The sequence below is a fragment of the Pan troglodytes genome, chromosome 18 (assembly GCF_028858775.2).
Source record: "Pan troglodytes isolate AG18354 chromosome 18, NHGRI_mPanTro3-v2.0_pri, whole genome shotgun sequence".
In the NCBI taxonomy this organism is placed as follows: domain Eukaryota; kingdom Metazoa; phylum Chordata; class Mammalia; order Primates; family Hominidae; genus Pan; species Pan troglodytes.
The window spans coordinates 23,697,480-23,719,995 of NC_072416.2; the positions used below are offsets into that span (position 1 = coordinate 23,697,480).

A 22,516-nucleotide genomic window follows, 5' to 3' on the forward strand; every position below is an offset into this window, starting at 1 on the left:
ATAACCCATCAAGGAGTGGGGCTGTGGCACCAGCTGGAGACTCAGCTGGCTGAGAACTTGGGTATCAAATGGACGAATCAATGTTCTTTACAACAGTGAAGACCCAGAGGCCAGGACCAAGCAGAGCATCTTCATCATCAAATGGGATTCACCCAAGCCTCTGGGTGAGCTCTTGAAGGTAACTTTGAGGACTGCTTTGATTTAAAACAAAGAGTTTATGGATCCCAGCACTTTGGAGGCTAAGGAGAGAGGATGGCTTTGAGCTCAGGAGTTCAAGACCAGCCTGGCAATATAGTGAGACATCATCTCTCCAAAAACAAAACGAAACAAAACAAAAAAGGCCGGGCGCGGTGGCTCACACCTGTAATCCCAGCACTTTGGGAGGCCGAGGCGGGTGGATCACAAGGTCAGGAGTTCAAGACCAGCCTGGCCAAGATGCTGAAACCCCGTCTCTACTAAAAATACAAAAAAATTAGCCGGGTGTGGTGGCGGGCGCCTGTAATCCCAACCACCCGGGAGGCTGAGGCAGAGAATTGCTTGAACCCGGGAGGCGGAGCTTGCAGTGAGAGGAGATCACGCCACTGCACTCCAGCCTGGGGGACAGAGCGAGACTCGCCTAAAAAAAAAAAAAAAAAATAGACGCGCTGGGTGTGGTGGTGCACACCTGTAATCCCAGCTACTTAGGAGGCTGAGGCAGGAAGATCGCTTGAACCCAGGAGGTCAAGGCTACAGTGAGCCCTGATTGCATCACTGCACTCCAGCCTGGGTGACAGAGCAACACCCTGTCTCTACAAAGAAAAAAAAAAAAAAAAGCTTGTGGAGCCAAAAAAGCCTTTTTAAGCCCTCTAACTCCTGTCACTGTGAGGGTGAAGAAAGGCCAACCAGTGAGAAGAAATGAGAGTTTTCTCCACTACGAGGGGTATCCTTTTAACACCTAAGTCAGATTCTATCTGCTCCAAACCCTCCAATGACTTCCCATTTCAGAGTAAAAGCGTGCCTAGTGACTGGGGCCCACTAGGTGCTCTGCACCCTGTGCCATCTCTCTTGCTCCTGTCCTGCCTGTCACCTCCCCCCCTCCCCATCTCCTCTCCTACCCGCCTCCGTGACTCACAGTGTTACAGGCACGCTCACCTCATACTGTTTCCAGGACGTGCCCACCTGCTGCTGCTTGGGTCCTGCGCACAAGCTGTTCCCGCTGCCTCCAATACTCATCCCCTCGACTTATATGGAGCTGACTCTTCACCTTCCAGCCTTGGCTCAAATGTCACCTTCACAGTAAAGGCTACCCATGGCTGGGTGTGTGGTTGTGCAGGCTCTGCCCCTTCCAAAGGGCCAGAATGGGTGAGTGCTCTGCTTGTCAAGAAATGCACCCTGGGGCTGGGTATGGTGGCTCACGCCTGTAATCCCAGCACTTTGGGAGGCCAGGGTGGGTGGATCATTTGAGGTCAGGAGTTAAGAGACTAGCCTGGCCAACACGGTGAAACCCCATCTCTACAAAAAAAAAAAAAAAAAAAAAAAATTAGCCGGGCCTGGTGGCGGGTGTCTGTAATCCCAGCTACTCAGGAGGCTGAGGCAGGAGAATTGTTTGAACCTAGGAGGCAGAGGTTGCAGTGAGTCGAGACCGCACCACTGCACTCCAGCCTGGGCAACAGAGCAAGGCTCTGTCTCAAAAACAAAAACAAATGCACCCTGGTGTTAGGCTGCATCCATCCCATTAGCGGAACAGGGGTAGCGGGGAGGTTTGTTAGATTCAAGCAAGTGTTTTATGGGCAAGCAGCCCCACCCCAGCCCCACACAAACCACACTCCCTATCCCCATTACTCTGGCTAATTTTTCTTTTCATAGTAGCCATCACCTTCTAACATATTATATAATTTATTTACCTAATATATTTATTGACTGTTTTCCCCCTAGAAATATGAACTCACTTCTGTTCTCTACTGCACTAAAACAATGCTTAGCACGTAACCAGGACCTGGCACCTATTTGTTAAATGAATGAATGAATGAATGACTAAATAAATGAAAAAAAAAAAAAAAAAAACAAATGAACTCACAGTTTGGAAGCCAAGAGACAGAAGAGCCTTTGGACCTAATATATATTTATTTTCTATCTTATGCTTGAGTGACACCTCCTAGAACTATTGATGCTAGAGTTGTCCAGAGTATATCGGTAGGATAGAGCGGCTGGATAAGGAAGAGCAGAAACTAATAAAAAGCTCTCATCAAGCCCTCCACTTTTTTTTTTTTTTTTTTTCTTGAGACAGGGTCTCACTCTGTCACCCAGGCTGGAGTGCAGTGGCGATCTTGGCTCACTGCAGCCTCAACTTCTGAGGTTCAAGCAATTCTCCTGCCTCAGCCTCCCAAGTAGCTGGGACTACAGGCACACACCATCACGCCTGGCTAATTTTTGTATTTTTAGTAGAGACAGGGTTTCACCACGTTGGTCAGGCTGGTGTCCAACTCCTGACCTCAGGTGGTCCACCCACCTCAGCCTCCCAAGGTGCTGGGATTACAGGCATGAGCCACCACGCCCAGGCTCTCATTGCTGATTTTTTTGGTTCAGTTGATAAAATTCTTCTAAATGATTTCAGTTCACTTTGGTGCTGCTGTTGCTGGCATAATCTTCCTCAGGGAACCATGAAAAGCAAGTGGTAAAAAGCCTTTCTTCTCAGTGAAGCTATAGGCTCAACAATTTGCCGTCTTTGCTACAAGATCAATTTAAACTCAGGTACATGTGATTATCTATTATCTTCTGAACTTCTTTATGAAGTTTCTGGCTATTCATCCAGCTCTAAGACTGACTTCCTCACTAGTTTCTATGTTAATTTATTTTTTTTAGCTCATAAACACGCTTGTACTTAAAGCAATACCTTAATTTGTTGAGCAATTACTGTGTGCCAAGCAGCAGTCTAAGCACTTTCTTTAGCTAACAACTCCAGGAGGTAGGTATTGTTATGATGATTCCCATTTGCATGTAGAACACAGGGTCAGACTAGGCGGTGGCTCATGCCTGTAATCGCAACACTTTGGGAGGCTGAGGCAGGAGGAATTCTTAAAGCCAGGAGTTCAAGCCCAGCCTAAGCAACCTAGAGAGACCCTGTTTCTACAAAAAATGTAAAAATTAGTCAGACATGGTGGCATGCACCTATAGTCCCAGCTACTTGCGAGGCTGAGGAGAGAGCCCAGGAGTTTGAGGCTGCAGTGAACTCTAATCATGCCACTGCACCACACCCTGGGTGACAGAGCAAAAGCTTGTCTAAAACAAGAAAGCAAGAAAGAAACAGCGTCACAGAGGAAGGAAGGAAGGACAAACAGGGTCAAAGAGAAAGAAAGAAGGAAAGAAAGGAAGGAAGAAAGAAAGAAAGAAAGAGAAAGAAAGAAAGAAAAAGAAGGAAGGAAGGAAGGAAGGAAAGAAAGAAAAAGAAAGGAAGGAAGGAAAGAAAGAAAGGCCAGGCATGGTGGCTCATGCCTGTAATCCCAGCACTTTGGGAGGCCGAGGCAGGCGGATCACCTGAGGTTGGGAGTTCGAGACCAGCCTGACCAACATGGAGAAACCCTGTCTCTACTAAAAATACAAAAAAAAATTAGCCAGGCATGGTGGCACATGCCTGTAATCCCAGCTACTAGGGAGGCTGAGGCAGGAGAATCGTTTGAACCTGGGAGGCAGAGGTTGCGGTGAGCCAAGATCGCGCCATTGCACTCCAGCCTGGGCAACAAGAGTGAAACTCCATCTCAAAAAAAAAAAAAAAAAAGGAGAGAAAGACAGGGAGAGAGAAAGAAAGAAAAGAAAACAGTCACAGAGGGATTAATTTCTCTCAAATTATACTATTAATTAGTAACAGAACAAGAACCAGAATTCAGATCCCATTCTATAAGTTATTACTTTATATGGTTCCACTTAGTTAGAAAATTACTTCTTTTTTCTCAATGTCCTGACTGCTGACTGGTACTTCCAATGCTTTAGAAAATTGAATTCAGTTCAAAGAAAAGAATACAGCTATTTCTTTTCACTGATGGGCTCTGTCCTACGTTGACTTCACCCCCTCAACTCCTTTTTAAAATACAAGCAAAACTAAGGATTTGAAAAACAAGTAGGTTCTCCAAGCCACAGGGCTCCCTTAAGACTGAACACGTTCAAAGCTAGAGATCCTCCCAAAGCAAAATACATGAGCTACTAATAAGTTCGGCCAAAGTTAAGTAAGCATATCTGCCTCTAATTTTTCTAATACAAAACTCAGATGGGGGCAGCTCATCATTTCATTAGCCTGGACTTTCAGTGAACTCCGGTGTCTTCATTCTCTCACCAGGATGTGTACCTTCTTGAAGGGCTCACTAAAAAAACCAGAGTCTTCCACCTCCACTCCAGGCTCACTGCAATTGATGCATAGATAAAACAAATGTGGGATAGCCATCCAATGGATTAGTATGCCGCCATAAAAAGGAAGCACTCACTACTGATACAAGCTTCAGTGTGGATGAAGACTGACAATATTGTTCATTGAAAGACACCAGACACAAAAGATCACTGCATGATTCCATTTCTATAAAATGTCCAGAATATGCAAATCCATAGAGACAGAAAATCGCTTAGTGGTTGGGAGGAAATGGGGGAAGGTGAGAATGGGGAGTGACTGCTAATGGGTTTCTTTTTGGGGTAATGATAATACTCTTGAATTAGACAGTGGTGAGGATTAAACAAACTTGTGAATATATTAAAAACTTGCATTGTGTACTTTCAAAGGGTGAATTTTATGGAATGTGGATATCTCACTTTTTTTTTTAAATGAAAGAATGAAAAAAGGTGGCTTCTGTCTCATCTGGACTCCTACAATTTTTTTTTTGAGACAGAGTTTCGCAAATTTAATTATTGATAAATATACCTGAGAGATCACTGCTTGCCAGCCCTGTACTGGTACTGAGTTACATAAAGGAATAAGACCGTCCGGGCGTGGTGGCTTACACCTGTAATCCCAGAACTTTGGGGTGCCGATGTGGGTGGATTGCTTGAGCTTAGGAGTTTGAGACCAGTCTGGACAACATGGTGAAACCCCATCTCTATCAAAAAATACAAAAAATTAGCTGGGTGTGGTGGTGTGGGTCTGTGGTCCCAACAACTCAGCTAACTTGGGAGACTGAGGTGGGAGGATTGCTTCAGCTTGGGAGGAGGAGGTTGCAGTGAACCGAGATTATGCCACTGCACTCCAGCCTGGGTGACAGGGTGAGATTCGTCTCAAAAAAAAAAAAAAAAAAAAAAAAGGAATAAAACCCAAGCCCGCACACATTTCATAGGCTAAAGGGAGACAAATAAGTAAATGTTCTATTATAACCAAGGGTGAGCTGGGTGCGATGGCCCATGTCTCTAATCCCAGCACTTTGGGAGGCTGAGGCTGGCAGATCACCTGAGATCGAGACCAGCCTGACCAACATGGAGAAACCCCATCTCGACTAAAGATGCAAAATTAGCCAGGCATGGTGGCGCATGCCTGTAATCCCAGCTACTCGGGAGGTTGAGACAGGAGAATCGCTTGAACCCGGGAGGCGGAGGCTGCAGTGAGCCAAGATCGTGCCATTGCACTCCAGCCTGGGTAACAAGAGCCAAACTCTGTCTCAAAAACAAAAACTGAGGGTGATGTTGTAATGGAGGTAATGCCAAATTAACAATTACTGGTGCTTAAGTTATATTAGATACTGTTCTAAGTGCTTTGGATGTAGTAAGTTATTTATTCCTCTTATCAATCCTATGAAGTGGAAACTCTTATTAACATTATCGCAAATTTAGAGATAAAGGAAGCAAGGCACAGAAAAGTGATGCAACCACATATATGCCTGTAAAGCAGCAGAGCTAGGAGTTAGACCTGAGCAGGCTGGCTCCAAGTCTGTGCAATTAAGCAGGATATTCCAGTGCTTAGAGACAGGCACGGGGTGCCCTGGGGACACAAAGGAGGGCCACGTAAGCCTGCAAGGAAAGGTGTCACTTATAATTCACATGCATATTTGGCCTAGATTTTTTTTTCTTTCATTTCTCTATGCTGTCAGGGCTACCCCCACTGTGCACAGCAGAATAGGCTTGCTTACGCGTGGATGTGGTCAAGAAAGGGAATGAAAAAAAAAAGGGAGGGACTTCTTACTCTGCAAACCACAGTTCTTTCAGCCTGAGCATCATGGGGTTCACCGTGTGCAGATGCTCCTCGTTCCACTTCTTGGCGCTCCTGTAGACACTGTGCCAGGGCACAGGGGCCCGGATCACTCTTTGAGGAAACAAGCGGGGGATGCTCTCAATAAAGAGCCGTTTTCTCTCCATTGGGTCCATGAGGATGTAATCAACTACAACCGGAAAGGGCAAACACCTCATTATTAAGCTCTAAGGGTTGTGCTCTTAGCTTCAACTCATTTAGTTTTGTTTTGTTTTTAATATAGAGACGGGGTCTCACTAAGTTGGCCAGGCTGGTCTCAAACTCCTGGGCTCAAGTGATCCTCCCACCTCAGCCTGCCAAAGTGCTGGGATTACAGGCGTGAGTTGCTATGCCTGGCCTTAGAGTCAACTCTTTTTATTTATTTATTTTTTTTTTTTTTTGAGATGGAGTCTCGCTCTGTCGCCCAGGCTCGATTGCAATGGTTCAATCTCAGCTCACTGCAACCTCCACCTCCACCTCCTAGGTTCAAGCCATTCTCCTGCCTCAGCCTCCTGAGTAGCTGGGATTACAGGTGGCTGCCACCACACCTGCCTAATTTTTTGTATTTTCAGTAGATACAGGGTTTTGCCATGTTGGCCAGGTTGGTCTTGAAATCCTGACCTCAGGTGGTCCACCCGCCTCGGCCTCCCAAAGTGCTGGGATTATAGGTGTGAGCTAGCACACCTGGCCTTAGCTTCAACTCTTAGAATATAAATGAACCTCTGTCCATTTGCAAGGTCATGGGTAATCCCCTGGGTATAATTCAACTGGTGAAGCTTCACTCTTGGTGTTTGTTTTCTTTCTGAGGGTATTTTACAGAAAGGAGGAGTGTGACTTCACGGTGTGGAGCACTTAGAATCTGGGGTTGAGCCCTGGTAGGATGTCTAGTATCAGGCAGGACAATGAAATAGGATTTGCTGATACCTCATTAGTCACTGATTGATTTCTCACACCAAAATAGATCCACACAAAAAAACCCACCATGGATGATACCATCCATTATATTTACAAATAGAAGTTTAAAGACCAAAAGTTTTCCATACTAAGAAAGATTGGTAGAAAAGCTTCATAGAGGAAGTAACATTTGTGCTGGGTCATAAAGAACAAGTAGCAGGCTGGGTGCGGTGGCTCACACCTGTAATCCCAGCACTTTGAGAGGCTGAGGTGGGTGGATCACTTGAGGTCATGAATTCGAGACCAGATTGGCCAACATGGCGAAACCTTGTCTCTACTAAAAATACAAAAATTAGCTGGGAGTGGTGGTGCGTGCCTGTAGTCCCAGCTACTCAGGAGGCTGAGGCAGGAGAATTGCGTGAACCCAGGGGTCCGCCCAGGTTGGTCTTGAAATCCTGACCAACCTCTGCAGTTGCAGTGAGCAGAGATCACACCACTGCACTTCAGCCTGGGCGACAGAGCAAGACTGTCTCAAAAAAGAAAAAAAAAAGAAGTGTAGACTCTCAGCCAGGTGTGATGGCTCATGTCTATAATCCCAGCACTTTGGGAGGCCGAGGCAGGAGGATCTCTTGAGTCCAGGATGTTCAAGACAAGCCTAGGCAACATAGGGAGACCTTGTCGCTAAAAAAAAAAAAAATTGTTTTAAACTTTACAAATGTAGAATCTCAAGCCCCAGGTTCAGATCTACTGAATCGGAATCTGCATTTTAAGAAGATCTGCAGGTTACGGGGATGCACGTGAATATGTGAAGTGCTGGTGTAGACATCAGTGATGGTAGGGGGATGGGGGAATTTGAATTAGCGGTTAAATGATGTTTTGGGTATTTCCAGTGGAATCAGAGTGGCAAATGACAAAGTGAGAAGAAAGAAGGTGCCTTCCAGGCCAGGCACGGTGCCTCATGCCTGTAATCCTAGCACTTTGGGAGGCTAAGGAGGGAGGACTGCTTGAGCCCAGGAGTTCCAGACAAGCCTGAGCAACAAAGCAAGACCTTGTCTCTACAAAAATAAAAATAAAAAAGAAGGTGCCCTCTACATAGAAGCTCCCCAGCCCCCTTTATGCCCACCAGCCTTACCGATGCTTTTCATGAGGCTACAGTAATAGTCATTCTCCTTCTCCTGCACGAGGACCACCATCAGGGGCTCCAGGAAGGGACTCGTCAGCAGCGTGTTAGAAATCAGCTTTGAAATCCGAACCATCACTTCACCCTCCTCAGGGGCAATCATGTCTTTGCGAATTCCATTGGTCAGATAGTAATAGTATCTCTTCCATAAACAAACCACCAGCGAGAAAGTGGTCATGATTGGATCACGGGCTCAAATGTCCTGCCCATCAGCTGCCAAGGGACCCCATTCATACAGCATTCGTCCGCACCCTTCACTTGCCATAACCATGCATTCTGGGCCTGTCGCTTCACACTCATGGCAAGGAGATCACTGGCAAATTTTCCCCAGGACTTCAGAGGGTTCAACCAAAGCCAGAGAGATGTCAGTGGGGTATAAGGAAGGATTTGTCAAATGCCACCCAGATAGGAACAGTGGAGTGAGTGCAGAGTCCAGGGATGGAGGTGGCATATCTGGTGACCTTTAAGAAGAGGAATAACAGGCCAGGTGTGGTGGCTTACACCTGTAATTTCAGCATTTTGGGAGGCAAATGTGGGAGAATTACAAGGTCAGGGGTTCGAGACCAGCCTGGCCAATATGGTGAAACCCCATCTCTACTACAAAATACAAAAATTAGCCGGGCGTGGTGGCGCACACCTGTAGTCCCATCTGCTCAGGAGGCTGAGGCAGGAAAATTGCTGGAACCCAGGAGGTGGAGGTTGCAGTGAGCCAAGGTCGTGCCACTGCACTCCAGCCTGGGTGACCAAGCGAGACTCTGTCTCAAAAACAAACAAAAAAACATTAGATTTTCCTGATCCAGAGCTAAAATTTACCCCCCTGAAGCTTTCACTCACTGGTCCTGATTCTGCCTTCTAAGGCAGCTCAGACAAACAGGGTTGGATTTCTGTCTCAAAAAAAATAAAAATAAAAAAAGTAGAGGAATGACAAGCTCCTAAAATGGCCTCGAATCATTTACCCTCCTGAACAGCAATGATCTCCTACAAAGCACTTTGATCCTGTGGCTTCTAGCTGTCAGTGGGGAAAAATATCCCCAAAGTCCAAGATCTATTGTTGTTCTTTTTGGTTTTTTTTGAGACAGAATTTCACTTTTGTCGCTCAGGCTGGAGTGCAGTGGTGCAATCTCTGCTCACTGCAACCTCTGCCTCCCGGGTTCAAGCAATTCTCCTGCCTCAGCCTCCCAAGTAGCTGGGATTACAGGTGTGCACCACCACAGCCAGCTAATTTTTGTATTTTTAGTGGAGACGGGGTTTCACCATGTTGGCCAGGCTGGTCTCAAACTCCTGACCTCAGGTGATCCACCCACCTTGGCCTCCCAAAGTGCTGGAATTATAGGCATGAGCCACCGCACCCAGCTGATAGTTCTTCTTATCCAAGCAAGGGCTTTTGAGTTTCAAAAGCAACATAAACACACAAATGAAACAAAAATGGCCAGTGGAACCTAGTGACTTCAGGAAATTTTGTATATTTAGGGTTTGCCTCTGAGCTGCTGGATGGCTGAGTGGCTCTGGGAATGACTAATGTCAGATAGAGGAGAAGCACAGAGTGTGAGGAAACGGCTTGAAGTCTGTTTTTAAGTTTCAGATCAGAAGAGGTTGCTGGCCAGGCACGGTGGCTCATGCCTGTAATCCCAGCACTTTGGGAGGCCAAGGCGGGTGGATCACCTGAGGTCAGGAGTTTGAGACCAGCCTGACCAACATGGTGAAACCCTATCTCTACTAAAAATACAAAAATCAGCCAGGTGAGGTGGTGCATACCTGTAATCCCAGCTACTCAGGAGGCTGAGACAGCAGAATTGCTTGAACCCAGGAGGTGGAGGTTGCAGTGGGGCAAGATCATGCCACAGCATTCAAACCTGGGTGACAGAGCGAGATTCTGTCTCAAAAAAAAAAAAAAAAAGAAAAAGAGGTTGCTGCTGCCAGCCTCTTTGTTGCTCTCGCCTCTCTCCAACGTTAGTAAAAGCAGCTGCTAACAGGGGAGTATTGCAAAGCTTTTCTGATTTTAATAACTGCCTGGGTGCAGGGTGGGGGTAAAAAGTGCTTGTTAAAATGCAGATTCCCAGGCCCCTCCTCAGGCAGTTAGGGTGTTTAACAAGGACCCCAGGTGACCCTTATCTTCAGGCAAGTTTCAGAAATGCCACACAGCTCTTAAGAACACAGAGACTGGCCGGGTGCGGTGGCTCACGCCATAATCCCAGCACTTTAGGAGGCTGAGGTGGGCGGATCATTCAAGGTCAGGAGTTCGAGACCAGCTTGACCTACATAGTGAAACACCATCTCTACTAAAATACAAAAATTAGCTGGGCATGGTGGCAGTTGCCTGTAATCCCAGCTACTTGGGAGGCTGAGGCAGGAGAATCACTTGAACCCAGGAGGCAGAGGTTGCAGTGAGCCGAGATCGTGCCACTGCACTCTAGCCTGGGTAACAGAGCAAGACTCCCTCTAATAAAAAAAAAAAAAAAACCACAGAGACTTTGGTATCAGCCAGACCGGCTTTCAGTCTTAGTTTTGTCTCCTACCCTGTAGCCCTTAGCACATTGCTTAAACAGTCTATACTCCACTTTCTGCAACTGGACAATAGAGTTAATCATAGAACCTGGGTCTCAAGTGGGGTCAAGTAGCTATAGAGGGTTTAGCAGGGAATTTTGCCAACAGCACATAGTCACTGTGAGTTTTTATTAATCATTTTATTATACACCCTAAACCCACAAGACATTTGCTCTAAAGTTTTATTGTTCTTTTAAGACGGGTTGGAAACTCCAACATCTATCTAGAGCCAGGCAGGTAATGTTAATAAGTGAAAGTTGTCTAGACCTAAGAAAATAATAAGGAATGGTGGGAACTATGACAAACTGAAGAGTGTATTTCTCATCTAAAGGAGGTAGCTACTGCTTAGCACCAAATATTTTAGTTTTCTCAAGAGAAGTTGGAACATGTAGCTTGAGACTTTCCTCATGCTTTTTTTTTTTTTTTTTTTTTTTGAGATATGGTCTTGCTCTGTTGCCCAGGCTGGGGTGCAGTGGCATGATCATAGCTGGGATGCCTGAGGTGTCAGAGAAGGGGACCAAGGGATAGGTTGTCTTGTCCTAGAAAGGGTTGTGAATCCCTCCCCCTACCCTTTTTTTGAGACAAGGTCTCACTCTGCTGCCCAGACTGGAATGTAGTGGCACAATCATAGCTCACTGCAGCCTCAGCTTCCCAGAGACAAATGATCCTCCCACCTCAGCCTCCCAAGTAGCTGGGACCACAGATGCATGGTACCATACCCAGCTAATTTTTGTAGAGATTGGGTTTCTCCATGTTGCCCAGGCTGGTCTTGAGATCCTGGGCTCAAGTGATCCTCCCCATTCCTCCTCCTAAAGTGCTGGGATTACAGGCATGAGTCACCATGCCCAGCCACCTCATTTTTTTTTTTTTTTTTTTTTGAGATAGAGCCTCGCTGTTGCCCATGCCGAAGTGCAGTGGCTCAATCTCGGCTCACTGCAACCTCCACCTCCCAGGTTCAAGTGATTCTCCTGCCTCAGCCTCCCGAGTAGCTGAAATTACAGGCGCCTGCCACCATGCCTGGCTAATTTTGTTTTTGTATTTTTAGTAGAGACGGGGTTTCAGCATGTTGACCAGGCTGGTTTTGAACTCCTGACCTCAAGTGATCCACCTGCCTCGGCCTCCCAAAGTGCTGGGATTACAGGTGTGAGCCACCATGCCCAGCCACCTCATTCTTAAAACACATCTACAGGCCAAATTCAGCCTATGATAGAGATCCCAGATAAAATATGGGATGCTTTGGGATATACTTATACTAAAAAGTTATTCATTACCTAGACTTTGAATTTAACTATGTGTCCCATTTTTTGTCTTGCAAAATCTGGCACCCCCAGCCTATGGGCCACTATTTTTGCAACTTATATTCTAAAAGGACCCAAAGTATCAATTTCCATCACTTACTAGGGCAGAGAACATGTACACACACTCTCTCTCCTTCTCTCTCACTCGCACAAGCACACAAACATGCGCCCTCTTCAGTAGCCTGTCTTTGGTCTAGACTTCGGTGTTTTTCAAACATTTCCCAGGTGATTCTGCTGTTCTCCCTGAATTTAGAATCACTGAGATGCCGAGAGTAACCCTCAGCAAACCGAGGGAAAGGGGGCAACAGGAACGTACCTCCAGGTCCGATTCAGATGGCTTCTTTTCTTTACTTTCCATTTCCATCTCCTGCTGTAACATGACATCGAGCTGCTGTTCTGGACTCATTGGTCTGCTTCCTGGGAACGTCAAAGATGTCTTTACCTCCTTCTTCATGGGTGAGAAGATTGAGGTCTTGAAGGCCAACTTGATCCTGAAAAGTAGACACAGCTCAGCCCTTGGTGTTTGGTTCTCCGGAGAGGTGCTGTGGTGTTGCCTACTTTCCCTAGCCTGATGAGTGTGGTTCTGCAAATAGAAGCCTCTCTCCTCTGTGTCATCTAATGGCATGTGTGTATACTTCCAAGATGACCCTAATGACTGAACACCTCATAGGTATTTTAGCATGGTTTTGTTCAGTTGGTTTATTTTTGTCTACAATCTCAAAAAGCCTGGCCAACATGGTGAAACCACGTCTCTACTAAAAATACAAAAATCAGCCAGGCCTGGTGGCATGCACCTGAAATCCCAGCTACTCAGGAGGCTAAGGAAGGAGAGTCACTTGAACCCGGGGGGCAGATGTTGCAGCAAGCTGAGATCATGCCACTGCACTCCAGCCCGGGCAACAGAGCAAGACTCCATCTCAAAAAAAAAATTTTTTTTTTTATTAAAGTGATTCGTGGATAAGAATATGATTATCTGGGAATGCTTTGAAGCCGAGAAGCAGAATGTGGCTTTAGTGAGACCACATCCTTCTGTTCAGCCCACCGTCCTGCCTTCTCTGGTGCCCACAGTGACATCTTACCTAGTGGAATCCTCTTTGTTTCTGGAGGAAAACTTCGTTTTTTTCCTCATGGGCTCTGATGAGCTTCTATTTCCTGGAAGAATGGAGAAGAAAGACATCAGTGATGGGCAATGGCCTTGGGCCATTCTCCGTCCACAGGGGCATGACTCTCGGAACAGTCCAGGAGCACACTAAGGGGAGCGGACATGGTACGGTGTGACGTGGCAGGAGATGTGGGCTCAGGTCTCATGTGCATCACTGATTACCTGTGTGACCCTGAAGAACTGGCTTCATCACTCCGGACCTCAGCTTCCTCAACTGTAAAGTGGGGATGTGCGTATCTTCCATTCGTTCATACATTTGGCAAGAATTAATAACTGCTTGTTTCATGTACTCTCCAATATTGTATGCTCTATTTTCTAAACACCTGTTATATTACTGTTTTAATATTTCTCTTTAAGTAGACTTGGGCATTTAAACTTAGTACATTTGGCCAGGCGCGGTGGCTCATGCCTGTAATCCCAGTACTTTCGGAGGCTAAGGCAGGCAGATCACCTGAGGTCAGGAGTTCACGACCAGCCTGGCCAACATGGCGAAACCCCATCTCTACTAAAAAATATAAAAATTAGCCGGGCATTGCGGCGAGCGCCTGTAGACCCAGCTACTTGGGAGGCTGAGGCAGGGAGAATTGCTTGAACCCAGGAGGTGGAGGTTGCAGTGAGCCGAGATCGTGCCACTGCACTCCAGCCTGGGCGACAGAGTGAGACTCCGTCTCAAAAATAAATAAATAAAATAAAAAATAAAATAGGCCAGACACGGTGGCTCATGCCTGTAATCCCAGCACTTTGGGAGGCCGAGACAGGCAGATCACGAGGTCAGGAGTTCGAGACCAGCCTGACCAACATGGTGAAACCCCCCCATCTCTACTAAAAATACAAAAATTAGCCAGGCATGGTGGCACACGCCTGTAATCCCAGCTACTCAGGAGGCTGAGGCAGAAGAATCGCTTGAACCCTGGGGACGGAGGTTGCAGTGAGCCGAGATAGCACCATTGCACTCCAGCCTGGGCAATGAGAGCGAAACTCCGTCTCAAAAAATATACATAAATAAATAAATAAATAAATAAATAAATAAATAAATAAAATAAACTTAGTACATTTATTTTTAAAAGAAATTTTATGATTATCACAAATAAAAAATAAGTACATATTTATTGCAAGTAGAAAAACCAATATCATTTGCAATAAATAGAAGGTAGCTACAATTAATTCAATAAGTGATATAAAAACTATATTATTAAACTTTAATTAGATATTACTTCCTAAAGTGTCTATCTTTGAACTTCTCAAAATAGTCCACATATAACAACAATACAAAAAATCCTTTTTTTTTTTTTTTTTGAGACAGGGTCTCACTCTGCTGCCTGTGCTGGAGTGCAGTGGCATGATTTCAGCTCACTGCAACCTCAACCACCCAGGCTCAGGTGATCCTCCCACCTCAGTCTCCTGAGTAGCTAGGAGTACAGGCGCATGCCACCACACCTGGCTAATTTTCCTATCTTTTGTAGAGACGGAGTTTTGTCATGTTGCCCAGGCTGGTCTCCAACTCCTGGGGGCAAGCAACTCTCTCAATAAACTCAACAATCAAGGTACAGATTCACAAAATGGAAATAATATAGCAATAACAATATTGCTCCAAAATAAATTTTTAAGATCCTCCAAGTACAAATGTATTTTAATGAATAATAAGCAAAAATCAACTCAAGCAAGGACATGAATAACAGACACCAGTGCCGCTCTGAAGAAAGCATCTTAGTACTTTATATTCAAAGACTCTGGCTTGCCTGAGAATTTTGGGGACAATGAAACCTGGGAGGCATTAGCACTAGTTCTTCACAGATATTAATAATTTTGGACTAAGAAAATTATTAAAGACTGCTACAGACTGAAAGCTAATGTCTTGTCAAAATTAGTGTGTTGAACCTTAATCCCCAGCATGATGGTATTTGGAGGTGGGACTCTTGGGAGGTGATTAGGTCATGAGGGCTCCATCTTATGAATGAGATTGTGCCTTTATAAAAAAAACAGCAAAAAGATTTCTCACCCCTTCTCCCATGTGAGCATGCAGCAAGAAGATAGAGAAGACAGATGTCTATGAATCAGGAAGAGGACCCTCATCATAGACTGAATCTGTTGGTACCTTGATCTCGGACTTTACAGACTCCAGAACCACAAGATATGAATTTCTGTAGTTTATAAGCCACTCAGTTTATGATTCTTTGTTATAGCAGCCCAAAAGGAACTAAGATGATGACCATGAAATTAGCAATTAGAGCAGCAAACATAAGGTTCTGTGTATCATGATCTTGAACATTTGGGCGTTAATTATTTGCTACATGTCCTTAAAGCAGGAACATGCAAAAGCAGCACCCTAGAGACTGTGGGTGTGTATGTAATACACAAATAACAGTGGTAAGAACCACTTGGGAAAAAGAAATCCTCCAAGTGATATTGAAAGGGCTATGACAATAAAAATGGAATCAGGAGTTGGAGAAGGGAGGTAGAAAACCATAAGTAATCAGAAAATTTGAAATGGAAAGATAGTCATTTAAACAAAAAACACTCATTAGACATGAAAAACTCAAGACTGAACAGAGTTGAAGAGAAAATTAGTAAATTGGAAGACGTAATTAAGAAACTCACCCAGACGTAGCACAGAGAAAACAATGAAAAATATAAAAATGAGTTTGAGACAGAGAGCAGATCAAGAGTGCCAACATACATCCAACAAAAATTACTAAAGGATATCCTTATGCCGATATACCTATGCTTGGTGGGAATTAAATTAATACATACAAGGTGCTGTGGTAAGCAGCTTCCAAGACAGCCCCCAATGATCCCCATCTCCTGGTAACACCCCTTTGTGGTGTAATCCTCTCCCCTGGAGTATGCACTAGAACTAGTGACTCCTAACAAATAGAATGTGGCAAAAGTGACAGGATGTCACTTCCAAGATTAAGTTCCAAAAAAGCCTATGGGTTCTCTCTTGCTGGCTCTCTCTCTTTCTCTCCCCCTCCCTCGCTCTAAGGGAAGCCAGAAGCCATGTTGTGAGTTGTTCTAAGGGACAGACCCGTGTGGCAAGAAACTGGTGTCTATGGCCAACAGCCAGCAAGGACCTGATGACATGAGTAAGCCTGGAAGAGGATCCTTCCCTAGTTGCCTTTAGATGATGGTGGCCTTGGTGTATGCCTTGACTGTACGCTAGTGAGGGGCCCTGAGCCAGCACTACAAATTCAGCCATGCCCACGTTCCTGCCCCACTGAAATTGTAAGATAACAAATACTGGTTCTTTTAAGCCACAGAATTTTGGAATAACTTATCATGCAAACAATAACACAAGTACATAGAACAGTGCCTGGTATACGTAAACGGTCTATAAATGTTAGACGTTTGCAATCATTTCCTCCATAGATAAGGAGGAAAGTGAGGCTTTGCAAAGTCTCCAAAGTTAGCTTCAGCAAAAGGGGAGCCAGGATCAGAACCCAGGAGTAAAAATTTCACTCCAGGCCAGGCACAGTGGCTCATGCCTGTAATCCCAGCACTTTCGGAGGTTGAGGCAGGTGGATCACCTGAGGTCAGGAGTTTGAGACCAGCCTGGCCAACATAGTGAAACCCCATCTCTACTAAAAATACAAAAAAATAGCCAGGTGTGGCCTGTAGTCCCAGCTACTCAGGAGGCTGAGGCAGGAGAATCACTTGAGTCCGGGAGGCGGAGGTTGCAATGAGCCGCGATCGTGCCATGGCACTCCAGCCTGGGCGACAGAGTGAGACTCCATCTAAAATAAATAAATAAATAAAAATTTCCTCCAAAGCCCCATTCTGCAAGGGTGTGACACTGCCACAAGTACCTGATGATGGCAGCCCCTGACCGGTCCTGTCCCTAGGGACATTGATGGTGGCCGGTTGGTAGACCTTCAGCAGATCTTTCAGCTTCAGGTCCTGGGCCATCAAGGAGTAGTTGTTGGCGATGGAATCACTGGGTCCACGGTGGTGATGCTGTTCTTTGAAGGGTGCAGCCAAGGTCCATGACGTGCGTTGCATCAAGGGCGGGTAAAAACTGTGTGACATGACAGTCTACGAGGGAAGAAGTGCAGAGTGAGACACAATGAGGAACATCTCTCGATGAGCCTGAGCTCTGCTCACACTGAGGCTCACGAGAGTTCCAAGTGCCTTATGCTATGTTTCTGCCTTCTGCACATTCAGTGGAAAGATTGTCTGAACAGACACCAACTGTACTTCTCTGACCATTGTAAGCATGAATTCTGATGTCAGGGATAATAGCTTGCATTCACCAGTAATTTTGAGGCAGGTAATTGACATCTCTGGTCTTTATTCCTTATGGACATGACTACAAGGTACGAGCAATTACCCTCATTTTACAATGAAACACACAGAAGTTCAGAGAGTTTAAATAACACAGCAGATCAGTGGACGGCCAGATTCTAATTCACCTTTGGACAATGGCATAGCTCTCTCTCCCACACTTCTGCAGCCTCTTCTGGGGGCAAAAGCGACCAAAGCTACTAATCCTACTTGTCAGGTCTGTTTGACTCTCCACCCTCAATGAGTACCTGCCAAATACGGAGAGAAGTGGGGGATGCACTTCACCTCCTCACCCTCAACAGAAGAGCTGGCAGCCAGGTGTGCATACCTGATAGAGTCCAGACGATTCCTCATTAGCAGAAGCAGGCAGAGGAGGCAGCTCTGGCTGCCCCTGGGAGTGGCTCATGTGATGTATGGAGTCACTTTTGGCGATCTGTGGGACATGGGAACAAAGTCACCCTTCAAAAATTAGGGAAGATTTGCAAGCCTCTGAGTTGGTTAGGACTAAAGAGGTTCCCAGGAAAAGTTTTAGGTCCAGAGTTCTGGACCTAAAACAAAACACTCCTCTCATTCCCATCCATTATGTATGTTTCATTTATTTAAAAATTAACAGATAAGGGCTGGGTGCGGTAGCTCATACCGGTAATCCCACCAGTTTGAGAGGCCAGGGAGGGTGGATCACCTGAGGTCAGGAGTTCGAGACCAGCCTGACCAATATGGTGAAACCCTGTCTCTACTAAAAATACAAAAATTAGCCAGGCATGGTGGCGTGTGCCTGTAGTCTCAGCTACTTGGGAGGCTGAGACAGGAGAGTTGCTTGAACCTGGGACGCGGAGGTTGCGGTGAGCTGAGATTGCACTCTGAGATGTATTGAAGTGTATATACATTATAGAGTGACTAAATCTAATTATCATATGCGTTACCTTGCATGGTTATTATCTTTGCAGTGAGAACACATCTACTCTCATAGCGTTGTTCAAGAATACAATATATTGTTAATTAGTCTTCATGCTGTACAACAGATCTCTTGAACTTATTCCATCTAATTGAAATTTTATATCCTGTGACCATCTCCCCAACCCTTCCACTCCTGTTTTTTCTTTTTTTTTTTTTTTTTGAGATGGAGTCTTGCTCTGTCACCCAGGCTGGAGTGCAGTGGCTCTATCTCAGCTCAATGCAGCCTCTGCCTCCGGGGGTCAAGTGATTCTCCTCCCTCAGCCTCCCAAGTAGCTGGGATTACAGGTGACTGCCACCATGCCCAGCTAATTTTATATTTTTAGTAGAGACAGGGTTTCATCATGTTGGCCAGGCTGGTCTTGAACTCCTGGCCTCAAGTGATCTGCCCTCCTCGGCCTCCCAAAGTTCTGGGATTACAGGCATGAGCCACCACGCCCGGCCCCTGCTTCATTTTTTAATCATTCAGTGTCTCCTCCTCGGATTCCCTTCTATGAGCAAATTTGAATATTTTTCCCCCGTGGAAGAGCCCAAATTCTGAGGACATCCCCAGTACCCTACCCTCAGGTATGATTAAAGGAGGTGACTTTAAAAACATTGACTCTTGCTTTTTTTTTTTTTTTTTTTGAGACAGTCTCTCACTCTGTCACCCAGGCTAGAGTGCAATGGTACGATCTTAGCTCACTGCAACTGCTGCTTCCCAGGTTCAAGCAATCCTCCTGCCTCAGCCTCCCAAAAAGCTGGATGGGTGCCCACCACCATGCCTGGCTAATTTTCATATTTTTAGTAGAGATGGGGTTTCACCACATTGGTCAGGCTGGTCTTGAACTCCTGACCTCAGGTGATCCACCTGCTTCGACCTTCCAAAGTGCTGGGATTACAGGCATAAGCCACTCCACCAGCTGGACTCTTGCATTTTCACATGTGCAAAATTCCAAAGAGAAATTCATTCAGGCAGTGGCACTGAATTTTCTGTGTATTTAACACACACATAAGCAACTCTTTATGATTCCTGTGAAAAGAAAAAGTGTTATTTCAACAATGTGGGTGTTGAGTACTCCATTCCAACCAGTGAGTGCATACTGTGGAGTGAGCCTCAGGTAAGGGTCAACTTGTGGCTCCCACAATCACTCTCAGATCCCAAGTGACCCTCCACCTCTCCTGAGCAGAGAAGAAAGTGACTACATTATTGAATGAAATCACATGTGTTTTTGTCTTAAGAATTAGCCCCTATATGCAAAACAACCACTTCACCTGGGGCTAGTGATGGAGAAACTGCAATTTGTTCCAACACTAGAAGAAAAGCTGTTGGCCTGGACTTACTGAGAGGTGCTGCCGTTCAGCACTTTAAAGGTGGTTTGAGGGATTTTCAAGGGCAATTTTGACTCTCTGTGATTTTCACCTTAGGCATTGACTTTGGACTTAACTCCTATATAAGATGAGCCAACATCGTATCAGTGTGATTTATTTGGGTGTGCAAATTATGACATGCAAGATCATTGATGAGGGTGGGACGGGGCAGGGGGCATATGACTATTAGCTGTCCCTCTGCCCCCAACCCCTTAAAGATGACTCAAATTAACCATCATTATCTCTCCCGGAGCACCTACCTCATTAAATAACAACAGAAAAACAACAACCGTAGCAATACTATCTACCATTATTCCAAACGATTATGTGCCAGGTACTGTACAACCTCATGAGATTTTTTTTCATACCCGCATTCTAGCTGAAGAAAATGAGGGTGAGAAGATAGGTAACACATCCTAGCCATGTAATTGGCCGGCTTGACTTCTAAGTCAGTGACTTATTTATTATTATTATTATTATTATTATTATTACTATTATTATTATTATTATTATTTGAGTCCAAGTTTTCGCTCTGTCGCCCAGGCTGGAGTGCAGTGACACAATCTTGGCTCACTACAACTGCAACCTCCACCCCCTAGGTTCGAGCGATTCTCCTGCCTCAGCTTCCTTACTGCATCATGCAAACTGACAGAGACGCTGTTCTTGGGATAATGAAGAAAGCAAACCGTGAGCATTTTGCAGAACACAATGGAAAGAGGGAGAACCTCTGTAGAAACAAATTAAACTAGGCTATGTCATAGGCTTGGACTAAAACAAATACACAAACAGTCATAAGTACGCTGATAGCAGAAAGCATCCCGGTCTGTGGATCAGGAACACATGGGGCACACACAACATGAGCAGATCTAGGCATCAATTGCAGAATGGGGCTAAAAGAGTTTTCTTGGCAATAAATGGCTAAGAATCCTCTGTGGCACCTTCAAGAGATCGAGATTCTCATAAGAACTAGCTGGTTGTGCAAAATTGTTTGTTAAAAATATGAATGCTTGGCCAGCCGTGGTAGCTAATGTCTATAATCCCAGCACTTTGGGAGGCCGAGGCAGGTGGATCACTTGAGGCCAGGAGTTCGAGACCAGCCTGGCCAACATGGAGAAACCCCCATCTCTACTAAAAATACAAAAATTAGCCAGGCCGTGGCGCACACCTGTAGTTCCAGCTACTCAGGAGACTGAGGCAGGAGAATCGCTTGAACCCAGAAAGCAGAGTTTTCAGTGAGTAAAGATCACGCCACTGCACTCCAGCCTGGATAACAGAGACAAACTGTCTCAAAAAAAAAAAAAAAAAAAAGAAAGAAAAAGAAAGAAAGAAATTAATGCTTAAATCTTCTCTTTGGTAAATTTCAAGGAGCTTTCACTTCAGAGCATATTGGCTTAGTTATTATCTACAAACCCACTTTAGTTTTATAAAGTTTCTATTTAAAATGCTCCTCTGGGCACTTCGCTGTATGGCAACCTGGTGATTCAACACAGATACAACAGAAATTCTGGAACTTAGATTGGGTAGAACTGTCACTTTGGGCAGCTTATTGCTGATTACACATGTTGTATGCATGTTCTTCATGGAGGCCATTCCCAGATGTTCGTCTGAGGACGTGCTACACCAGAATCACTCTGGTCTTAGATAAAAATATAGATTCCAGGGCCCCACTCCAAATCTTCTGGATCAGAATCTAGGAGTGGGGGACCAAGACTCTATGTTTTTAAGATGCTCCCCAGAATATTCTAATGTTCAGCCACCGTCAAAAACTGATGGTTGGAATATATGGTCTAATGGGCTTGGAAGGGAAGGAAAGGGAAGAATGGGTGTCTATTCCTGGATTTTTCACAGCAAAACTTGAAGATTTCCAAAAGTCTAATTCAGCAAAAATGATATTTCAAAGCAGACAACAAAAAAATGTGATGAATACACTTGTTCAGTCAAGGGCATCTAACATGCCAATTGGCCCTCTTCCCACATATTCCCAACACATTAAAAATACAGGTAAATCGGCCAGACACGGTGGCTCACACCTGTAATCCCAGCACTTTGGGAGGCTGAGGCAGGCGGATCACCTGAGATCGGGAGTTCAAGACCAGCCTGACCAACACGGATAAACCCTGTCTCCACCAAAAATACAAAATTAGCCAGGTGTGGTGGCGCATGCCTGTAATCCCAGCTACTCGGGAGGCTGAGGCAGGAGAATCACTTGAACCCAGGAGGCGGAGGTTGCAGTGAGCCGAGATCACACCATTGCACTCCAGCCTGGGCAGCAAAGAGCGAAACTCTGTCTCAAAAAATATATATATACACACAGGTAAAACAAGAAACGTCTTAAAATTCACACCTACCTTCTGTGATGAGCAATCCATGTCACCCATGGTGTCCACTCTAATTGTAGCTATTTTTTAAAAATGAATAAAGAGCTTTCAGCTTCTCCGGGATGTGCCTCTCCTATCCAGTTGGTCTGAAATTCACACTTCCTTATAGCATAATGGGGATGACACCAACAATGGAACTTTCCAGATGTTCTGAAAGCTCTGTTCATGAGGTTGCCTCTCTGAGGTCATAGACTTTGGCCCGCTGAGGAGTTCCCTGGTAGAAGAGGAGAGAAAGGGAAGCTAGAGATAAGGGGACAGCACTGGGTTTCTGCTGCACTTTTGGCTCTGGTTCCTAGTCCCCCA

At 45.3% G+C, this 22,516-nt stretch overlaps 1 protein-coding gene across 3 annotated transcripts in view; it reads right to left on the minus strand.

The window, feature by feature from the left end:
* Positions 1 to 22,516, minus strand: part of DNAH3 (dynein axonemal heavy chain 3) — a 219,907-nt gene that overhangs the window by 194,943 nt on the left and 2,448 nt on the right. For all 3 annotated transcript variants that reach the window (XM_016929616.4, XM_016929615.4, XM_016929617.4), the window contains exons 2-8: positions 22,184 to 22,427; positions 17,860 to 17,964; positions 17,057 to 17,282; positions 13,171 to 13,243; positions 12,408 to 12,582; positions 8,202 to 8,391; positions 6,131 to 6,326 (exon numbers count right to left, since the gene is read on the minus strand). In XM_016929616.4, the coding sequence (XP_016785105.2) occupies positions 6,131 to 6,326; positions 8,202 to 8,391; positions 12,408 to 12,582; positions 13,171 to 13,243; positions 17,057 to 17,282; positions 17,860 to 17,964; positions 22,184 to 22,213 (995 nt within the window). In that variant the 5' untranslated portion in view covers positions 22,214 to 22,427. The remainder of the gene's footprint in view (positions 1 to 6,130; positions 6,327 to 8,201; positions 8,392 to 12,407; positions 12,583 to 13,170; positions 13,244 to 17,056; positions 17,283 to 17,859; positions 17,965 to 22,183; positions 22,428 to 22,516) is intronic.